Source organism: Gadus morhua, chromosome 1, assembly GCF_902167405.1.
Source record: "Gadus morhua chromosome 1, gadMor3.0, whole genome shotgun sequence".
NCBI classification, from domain to species: Eukaryota; Metazoa; Chordata; class Actinopteri; order Gadiformes; family Gadidae; genus Gadus; species Gadus morhua.
Genome location: NC_044048.1, coordinates 24,534,922 through 24,544,921, shown reverse-complemented (window position 1 = coordinate 24,544,921; position 10,000 = coordinate 24,534,922). Strand labels below are relative to the sequence as shown.

Here is a 10,000-nt window from a genome sequence, read left to right as displayed (position 1 = left end):
GAGAGAGAGAGAGAGAGAGAGAGAGAGAGAGAGAGAGAGAGAGAGACAGACAGACAGACAGACAGACAGACAGACAGACAGACAGACAGACAGAGAGAGAGAGAGAGAGAGAGAGAGAGAGAGAGAGAGAGAGAGAGGGAGAGGGAGAGGGAGAGGGAGAGGGAGAGGGAGAGAGAGAGAGAGAGAGAGAGAGAGAGAGAGAGAGAGAGAGAGAGGGAGAAAGGAAGGGGGAGAGAGAAATAAACTAAATAAGCAAAGAGACTCAAGACAAGACAGTGACAGCGAAATAGACGAAGCCAAGAGAGTATAAAAGATTGAGATAAATAAAGAAGTTGGCCTCCATTTTGTTTCAATTTCAACAGCAATGAAAATAGAAGAGGGTAATTAATCAGGAGAGAAGATAAGAACATGAGAAGAATGCACAAGAAGAGAGGAGACAGCGACAGCGGGAAGTGGCATCCCAGTAATGCGACACAAACAACAACGAAACAGAGATAAAGAGAGCGGTGTATGACTGTGTGTACAAAACATCCGTCCACATAATGTGAATCTTGTTGTTGTTTATGTTTGTCATTTCCAGGCATAGCCCTCATAAAGACCCAACGAGGCAAACGGGAGATGCTAAGATGTTGAGATTATAGCGGAGAAAGGCCGCGGTAAACGCATCACAGCCGGAGGGACCTGGAGTCTAAACAATTTGCTGATAGGGGGAACCTGGCCAATCAGAGGCCAATCATCACCAGTCATCACATGATGTGCGTTCAAGCCCAACCAAGCCTTGATGCTACCCTGGGTTCAGCGAATCGCTCAGATTCCTCACCCCGACGCTGTGCTCAAAGTTCAAACTCCTTACACCTTGACCCCGGTTGACCCCAAAATCAATAGGCATCTAAACCTAAATACATGTTTTATGAGCTTAAAGCAATCCGGTCTGTTGATTGGTTGTATTCGGATCGCTTGAGGAAGGCGTAGGCTGACCGCCATGTCCCTCTGGTTCAAAGGTCAGCCGATGTTCAAAGGTCAGCCTGGTGTGAGCTGGTTCAGAGGTCGGCTCCTCAGAGGAGGTGTGAGCTGGTTCAGAGGTCGGCTCCTCAGAGGAGGTGTGAGCTGGTTCAGAGGTCGGTTCATAAGAGGCGGTGTGAGCTGGTTCAAAGGTCAGCACCTAACAAGTGGTGTGAGCCGGTTCAGAGGTTAGTTCCTAAGAGGAGGTGTGAGCTGGTTCAGAAGTCAGCTCCTAAGAGGAGGTGTGAGCTGGTTCAAAGGTCAGCTCCTAAGAGGAGGTGTGAGCTGGTTCAGAAGTCAGCTCCTAAGAGGAGGTGTGAGCTGGTTCAGAGGTCAGCTCCTAAAAGGAGGTGTGAGCTGGTTCAAAGGTCGGCTCCTAGGAGGAGGTGTGAGCTGGTTCAAAGGTCGGCTCCTAAAGGTACGAACACACCAAACGCGTACCCCGCGTATGGACGCGTATAAAATCGGCAATTTTTCCATAGGGAACCATTGGTTTACGCGCGTATGAGCTGCGTACATGCGTTACATGCGCTAAAGCAAAATTTTAACCGCGTTAGCGGCGTATATATACGCGCGTACATATACGCACGTACATATACGCGCGTACATATACGTGCGTACATATACGCGCGTACATATACGCGCGTACGCGAGGAGTTCAAAAAATTGAACTTTTTACGCTCATACGCGTGATGCTTAGCCGCGATAGCCAATCAGCGTGGAGCTTGACCCGACGTCACTGGCAGAGAGTAGTGACGCTTGCACAGAAGCATACGGCCAACATCTTTCTTTATTCTGGGTGGAAATAGTAACATAGTTACGCCATTAAATGCGTTTATGGAAACATTTTTTGCGAGAAATGTGCATTTTACTTTCATAATGTTCGCTCGGTGAATGTGAAGGATGTTCGGTTTGATAGTTATGACGAAGAGTGAACGCTCCGTTCACTTGCATGGACAGAGTCTCTGGTTGCTAAGCAACCTCAACGTCTTGGCGGACTATTTCTCTGCTGATCAACACTACGAATGCTGGAAACACAACAGACACACCATGTGAAGTTATTTAACCCGATTATTGTTATTTATATCCGAGATTATTTAATCTAACCCGATCTAAACTCTATCATGCACCCGGACTCCTTCCTCGGCGCAGCCACAGGCGCGTAGCTGCGTACGTAGGAAAATTTTTGACACAAAATTGTCAAGCAACATTTTAGCTGCGTTACGCGCGTAAATCTTACGCGGGTACGCGTTTGGTGTGTTCGTACCTTAAGAGGAGGTGTGAGCTGGTTCAGAGGTCGGCTCCTAAGAGGAGGTGTGAGCTGGTTCAAAGGTCGGCTCCTAAGAGGAGGTGTGAGCTGGTTCAGAGGTCAGCTCCTAAGAGGAGGTGTGAGCTGGTTCAAAGGTCAGCTCCTAAGAGAAGGTGTGAGCTGGTTAAGAGGTCAGTTCCTTACCGTGCAGCCAGGTGGAGTCATACTGCTCCGTGCGCATCACGCGGCGGTTGCCAAGGCTACGGAAGAAGGCGGAGTCCCTGCTCATGAAGTCTGAGGTGATGCCAGCATACAGCTCCCCATCTGAAACCAAAATGGAGGCCGTCATTCTTCACCATAGTGAACTGTTGTTGAGTTCCCCCATTTACTTCCAATAGCCCGCTAAAACACTTGATTTATTGTGTGTTTATTTAGTGTAATCCATTAAATAAATACACAAATACGGAAACTCATAAAGTGCAAACTTTGTTAGCATGGGTTGAAACCTCTCGCGGACAGCAGAAAAAAATATTTTACTTCATTCAGTTCATTCAGTAAAGATGATGTTTGAACGGCCTGAGTTGCAAATACTATGTACGCATCGCAACAGTTCGATTATTTTGATTTATTGAGAGTTTGGGAGATTAACATGTGGACAGCACATCTGAATCTGCTTCCTAATGCCCTGTTTACACCTACCCGATAGTGGGCCCCGATGGTGCCCGATGGCTAAATCAGTAGCTATCGTTATAACATCGGCAAATAGCGTGGTTGCATCGGGAAACACCGTTACTCTTCCCGGGAACATCGTTAGACAACGGGAAGAAACGGGAAGAAATGCTCAATGATCGGGCAACACCGGGCAACATCGGCAAAGAACGAACATGTTTGTTAATTTTGGGTCTATCGGGGTAGAATCGGTTACCAGGTGTTGCTATGGGCTAATCGGCTATAATCGGGAATAGAACGGGAGTATAACGTAAGACATCGCAAATCATCCGGGAATTTTCCTGAGCACATCGGCTATATTCGTTAATCTTCCGCGCTTTATCGTGTTTTATCGTCTTTATATCGGCAACCTCAACACACGAAAGACCCTCGAGAACCCTAGACAAATAACGATTGTGAGTGACCCGATTGTGTTAAGGAAGACCCTCAATCTGCTACTTGGGTATAAATAGGGGGTGATGGATGGATGTCCTACTTTTATAATTACAGGGTACTTTATTATAAAATCGCTATTGTAATATAAATAAATATATATATAAATATCAGTCTAAACCAGTCTCCCTTTTGCCTTCTCCCGAAATGACGCCAAATGACGCCAAACGCGTCATTTGACGTGTTTGGCGTCATTCGAAATGACGTCAAATGACGCCAAACGCACTTCGGGTGTCTTCCCTGGCATAAATCGTTATGTTATCGTTATAACATCAGGTATGTGTAAATGCTACCCCGATAAATTGACCCGATCATACATTTTTAGCCCGATGTCACCCGAATCACCCCGACTTCCACATCGGTGGTCCATCGGCCATTAGCGGCCATTAGCGGGATGGTGTAAACGGGGCATAAAGCCTAATACTTCCATGAGTGACGGACGATTGCAGAGCAAACTGCCTAAACTATCCTGCGTGCTGACTCCCAGTCAGCCGGAACAGCCCAAGGACCGCGGAACCCCGTGGCTGGAGCAGAAAGACGCTGTCTGTGGACTCAGCGGGTTCCTTGTGTCTGGACCCTGAACGCTGGCCGAAGGACCCTGGGAGAAGGTGGGCGCTGGAGAGGCCATCTTACCGACCACGGCGGAGGCTGTTCGCTGGTGGGGGTCGTAGGGGCACTTCCCTTTACCGCACTCCGTCTGTCCGTAGCTGAGGCTCTGGTGGTCCGACTGGGAGGGACACACGGAACGGGAGGTTAGACAGACAGACGCACAGACGGGAGGACAGACAGACGGACGCACAGACAGGAGGGCAGACAGACGGACGCACAGACGGGAGGTCAGACAGACATACAAAAAGAAGGAAACACAGACAGGAGACAGAACCGAATCAGAGACAGCAAGACAGACGGAGAGGCAGACAGAAAGATTGACAGAAAGTAACAAAGACAGACAGACAGACAGACAGACAGACAGACAGACAGACAGACAGACAGACAGACAGACAGACAGACAGACAGACAGACAGAGAGTCAGACGAGCTTACAGAAAGAAAGAAAGAACAAAAGACAAAAGACAAATAAAGTTAGAAAGGAAGGAAAGTTAACCCAGTTCACACACACACACACACACACACACACACACACACACACACACACACACACACACACACACACACACACACACACACACACACACACACACACACACACACACACACACCCCACACAGTGTGATGGGGTGGTGATTGGGGCTTAAGGGGAGCCGTTTTAAAATGTGTGAAGTTGAGCATGAGTCGCTGAGCACCAGAGGCTCCTCTGAGCAGCCTGTCTGACCTGATCCCTGAGGCCTCTGTGATCCGCCTTTCATCTGATTAGCTGCTCAGTCACACACACACACACACACACACACACACACACACACACACACACACACACACACACACACACACACACACACACACACACACACACACACATACCTACAAAAGAAACTCCACACACACACACACACACATACCTAGGTACACACACACATACACACTTGCGCATGCACACACACACGCCTCAAACAACTTTTTCACAATGAATGGCTTTTAATATAAAGCTCTTCATGCTGCGTTCTATGTTTGAAAGACAATATATAGATAAGGTTTTACTTTATTTACCTACTAACCCAAGCACACACACACACACACACACACACACACACACACACACACACACACACACACACACACACACACACACACACACACACACACACACACACACACACACACACACACACATACCTTGAGGAAGAGGCTGGTGGCGATGAAGACGCAGCGGGGGTTGAAAGCTCCGGTGCCACACACATACAGGTGGGTCTGGTTATACGGCTGCAGCACCCTCAGGAAGTTACCGCACTCCGTCTGCACACACAGAGGGTGTTATATTGTATAACACACTATTGGGGGGGGCGTGTGTGTGTGCGTGTGTCGGTGTGTGTGTAGGTGTGTGTATATGTGTGCGTGTGTATTTGTATGTGTGAGCCCATGTGTGTGTGTGTGTGTGTGTGTGTGTGTGTGTGTGTGTGTGTGTGTGTGTGTGTGTGTGTGTGTGTGTGTGTGTGTGAGTACATTGGTCTGCATGTCTGTGTGTGTGAGCACGTCTGTGTGAGCATGTGTGTGTGTGCGCAAATGTGTGTGTGTGTGTGTGTGTGTGTGTGTGTGTGTGTGTGTGTGTGTGGGTGCAGAGGTGTAGGAGGAATGAATAGAGGACAGGGTGTTATAATTATTAGTGTGTGTTTACTTGAGTGGACCATATGCTCCTTGTCCAGCCGTTCCAGAATGCTTGTATCCTGCTGTATCCACTCCAGGTCTGATTGTATGCTCTGATTAGTCTCAATTGTAGGTCACTCTGGATAAAGGCGTCTGCTAAATGACTTAATATGAATGTCCATATGTCATAAGTGTGTGTCCGTGTGTGTGTGTGTGTGTGTGTGTGTGAGTGTGTTTGTGTGTGTGTCTGTGTGTGTGTGTGCGCGCGTGTGTGTGTGTGTGAGTGTCTCAGTGTGTGTGTGTGTATGTGTGTGTGTGTGTGTGTGTGTGTGTGTGTGTGTGTGTGTGTGTGTGTGTGTACCTCTGGATGTTTCCCAGCCATCAGACATTCCTGGACACGATCAGGGCTGGCTGGCCAGTAAAGCTGGAGGTCAAAATGAAAGATAGAAAGAACGAAAGAAAGAATGAAAAAATATTTTATTTATTTAAAAAAGTAAGAATGAAAGATATTCTGATTCAAATACGTTATCACAATAACCTCTTACTAAATGAGCACTGCTGGATCAATCATAATACCGTAAGGGATTACTCAGAAAATTCCAACATAAATGCAATTAATCCCGCCTAACCTGACTTTCTGTGACATCTTGACCTAGTTTACGCTGCCTATCGTTACCGGTGGCAACAGGAGAAACAGTTTAAGGGCAGTAGCAGGAAGTGGAGGTGGCTGGAGGGGCGGGGCCTCCCGGCGCCCTATTAAAGCTTCTGACTCATTTGATGATCAGATTAGATATGACCCCCCTCCTGCTTATCTCTGAATACCACAGAGAGACCTGGTATGCAGACCTCCGGCACAGTGGGTCTGAACTAAGTAACATTTCAGAAACCTAAAAGAACGTGCCTTCCCGTTGGGTTATCGAGTTTTAAATACCATTCATAATATTCATAACCTGGATGGGTCATTAACAGGAGGTGCCACCGCTGATCCCTCATCCCTTTGAGTGTTGAGTGATCATCGTGACTAGGCCTCCTCATCGGTTGTTCAACGGAAGGGTTTTTGACTACCAACCGTTTTTTCTAAATTTGAACAAGAAAAACCATCGAAAAACAAACGCCGGCGCGATCTGGCGACGACTGACAGGCAAACAGAGATCTAATCACAGAGATTAGGCTGGTGAGCTAAACTAGATTATTCTAAAACTTTGCAGACGCCATCTGTTCCTGGAGCCATGGGAGGAACACGATGGCGCCGTCACACATGCCCAGACGCACAACGCAAGACTTTTTCTTTCTAGGCAGCAGGTGAAAGAAAAGGACTGACAGGAAAATCGGTTGAAATACAGGATGTCTATTTTTAAAACAGAATCCATCCCCAGTATTCATTTCGACATCGATGATGAGTACACACAGAGGAAATGAGTATTGATGACCATACTTTAGAGTTATATAAAACTAAGCGTGCTTTGTTAGTCAGCAGGGTGTGACTGCCGGTTCCTGTCATCATCGGTGATTGGCCAATCCCAAAGAAATTACTACATAGTCAGAAGGAATGACAGATCAAATACTTTTTGGTCATAATGGTGATGACTACTACAACGACTATGAGACCTTTATCTGTGTCTCGCAATGAATACAGAGAGGATTGGACGAGTCATCCATCTATGAACTTATCTACATCTGACACAAGTGTGTGTGTGTGTGTGTGTGTGGGGGGGTGCATGTGTTTGTATCAATGTTTGCATGTGTGTGTGTGTGTGTGTGTGTGTGTGTGTGTCTTTGTTTGTGGATTTTGTGTGTGTGTGTGTGTGTGTGTGTGTGTGTGTGTGTGTGTGTGTGTGTGTGTGTGTGTGTGTGTGTCAGTGTGTGTGTCTCTTTGTCTGTGGCTGCATGTCTGTGCATCAGTAGGTGTGTGTGTGTATCAGTGTTTGTGTGTGTTTGTGTGTGTGTTTGTCAGTGTCTGTGTATCAGTGTGTCTTTGTGTGTCTCTGTGTCAGTGTGTGTGTGTCTGTGTGTCAGTTTGTGTGTGTGCGTGTCTGTGTGTTTGTGTGTGTGTGTGTGTCTATGTATCCGTGTGGGTGTGTGTGTCTCTGTGTCACTGTGCATATCTGTGTCTGTTTGTGTGTGTGTGTGCGTGTGTCTGTGTGTTTGTGTGTGTGTGTGCGTGTCTTTGTATCAGAATGTGTGCATGGTTCTGCAGTGTGTCCGCGACGCAGCTGCTGACAAGTGGTACATAATGAGTTGTGAGTGTCTGGCACGCACTAAATGGGTTTTCAAATTTAGAAGATTTGAGAGACCGCACACCTAACGATAGATGAAGATAAATGAAACTGTTTTGGTCGTTAAGTGTGTGAAAGGCAACGATTCAACAAACAAAGCACACCACACACTAACCAATTCCATTCGCTAAGAGCCCAGTCCTGGTTCTCAAAGCGTAACTCACGCAGATCAAGATTGCAATCTCGCCATTAAATTGCCTTTGCACTCGTTTTTTTTCACTCGTTTTATTGCACTCACTCTTTCAGAACCTCCTCAGAACTCAGGACGAAGTTATGGAAACAGTGGGAAAACCAAAAAATATTATTATTGTGATACACTATCTATTTTACATATTTCTAATGCAATACAAGTAATGTGTAGCTTCAACACTAGCTGTTGCTGTAAACAATAGGCAACGCTCCAATTGGCCCGAAGGACTCATGTAGACACATGCCGGTACGGTCGGTTTGCATAACATTGAACGGGTTTGACTCGCATACCGTACCGTACCGTACAATCCAGAAACCGCCTCACCCTAGTGAGTGTGTGAGTCGGTGTGTGTCACCTTGCGAGGGTTCTGTGTGATGTCATCCAGGCTGGTGGACAGCAGGTTGTCCTTCAGAGCCACAAAGAGACGCCGGCCGTCCTCGTCGGGGAGCAGCATGGACAGGTCTCCCGCCACAAGGGGAAGGGTTAGCAGGCGGCCATTTTGGATCAGCTCTGTAAGGGAGGAGGAAGAGGGAGAAGGAAATATTATTGAATAATAATTACGTATGCTCATAAAGGAGAGGCTCCACCGTCGATCCTAGCCAGATAAGATTTTTGTAATATATTTTTTTAATATATATAATATTTATCGATGTTTACTTTAATTCCAACTGTTTTTAAGATATGAACAGCTGGATAAAATAATTACCCAGCAGAAACCAATAAAGCACCACTTAGTATTGGAATTGTTTATAAAGAAAATATCTAAATGTTATAAGTAATGTTGGAGACAGTTCCCTAATGGGCGAGAGGATTGTGAAGAGGTTTAGGAAATTGGAAGAAAGCAGGGATTTTAAGCAGGTGTACCATCAGTTGTGTTGCGGGAAATGTCTCCCTGGGGGATTCAACTAGGTTACAGGATAACGGATGACACCCAAACTAGAGCAAGGTAGATTGATTCACAAATGCTGAACTCATTAGTTTGCCTTTCTCTGTTTATCGCGATACACACAACAGACAGACAACACTAGCGAAAACCCTTGCACTCATTACGGAGACCAATATTGTTCCATCTCCACACGCTCCCTCGTTAAACATGTATTTTGATATTCAGGACGAATGCTAACGAGCAGGTTTTCAGGGGGAAAAAGAAGAGGTGAGATAAATGCTTGGGCCAAATGAGAGCTAACAAAACAAGGCAATTAGAGAATCACACGAGACACTACGGCACCATTAGTGGTGGCGTGCAATGTTGAAATGTTGTGATGTTGGGGCAATAAACTGTGACTGTTTGTGTGTGTGGGTGTCTGGTTGTGTATGTCTGGTTTTGTGGGCGTGTGTTTGTGTGCATATGTGGGTGCGTGTGTATGTGATTACACTCACAAATCGGCATATCGGTAATCAACCGTGTGGTTACTTCCAATCTTGACTTTGTAACAAACAATGTGTGGATCATTGCATGCGTGTGTCTAATACTGTATATGAATCTGTGTGTGATTCTGTGCATGTGTGTGTGTGTGTGCGTACTAGCGCTATAGGCAGCAATGGATGAATCAAGAATAATGACATCTATGATTGCGGTTTCCATGGTTACGGTTAACAGTGAGGAGGAGTGAGTACTCGGCGATCTGTAGCTGCTGATAGTCTAATTAGTAGTTTGTCAATGTCGTTATAGTAAACGTACATTTCCTACAGACAAGCCATGATCGTATATTTCAATTATGTGTCTCTATTTCTATGTATGTATGCATCCGTGTCCATAAGTGTATTACAATGGGAGGGTATCCTTGATACGTGTGTGTGTGTGTGTGTGTGTGTGCGTGTGCGTGTGCGTGTGCGTGCGTGCGTGCGTGCGTGCGTGCGTGCG

At 46.3% G+C, this 10,000-nt stretch overlaps 1 protein-coding gene across 3 annotated transcripts in view; it reads right to left on the bottom strand.

Annotated features, from left to right (window-relative positions):
• Positions 1-10,000, bottom strand: part of sema3h (sema domain, immunoglobulin domain (Ig), short basic domain, secreted, (semaphorin) 3H) — a 59,023-nt gene that overhangs the window by 28,079 nt on the left and 20,944 nt on the right. For all 3 annotated transcript variants that reach the window (XM_030363961.1, XM_030363956.1, XM_030363969.1), the window contains 5 exons: positions 8,492-8,646; positions 6,032-6,094; positions 5,203-5,322; positions 4,046-4,139; positions 2,456-2,575 (listed from right to left, as the gene is read on the bottom strand). In XM_030363961.1, coding sequence (XP_030219821.1) covers positions 2,456-2,575; positions 4,046-4,139; positions 5,203-5,322; positions 6,032-6,094; positions 8,492-8,646 — 552 coding nt within the window. The remainder of the gene's footprint in view (positions 1-2,455; positions 2,576-4,045; positions 4,140-5,202; positions 5,323-6,031; positions 6,095-8,491; positions 8,647-10,000) is intronic.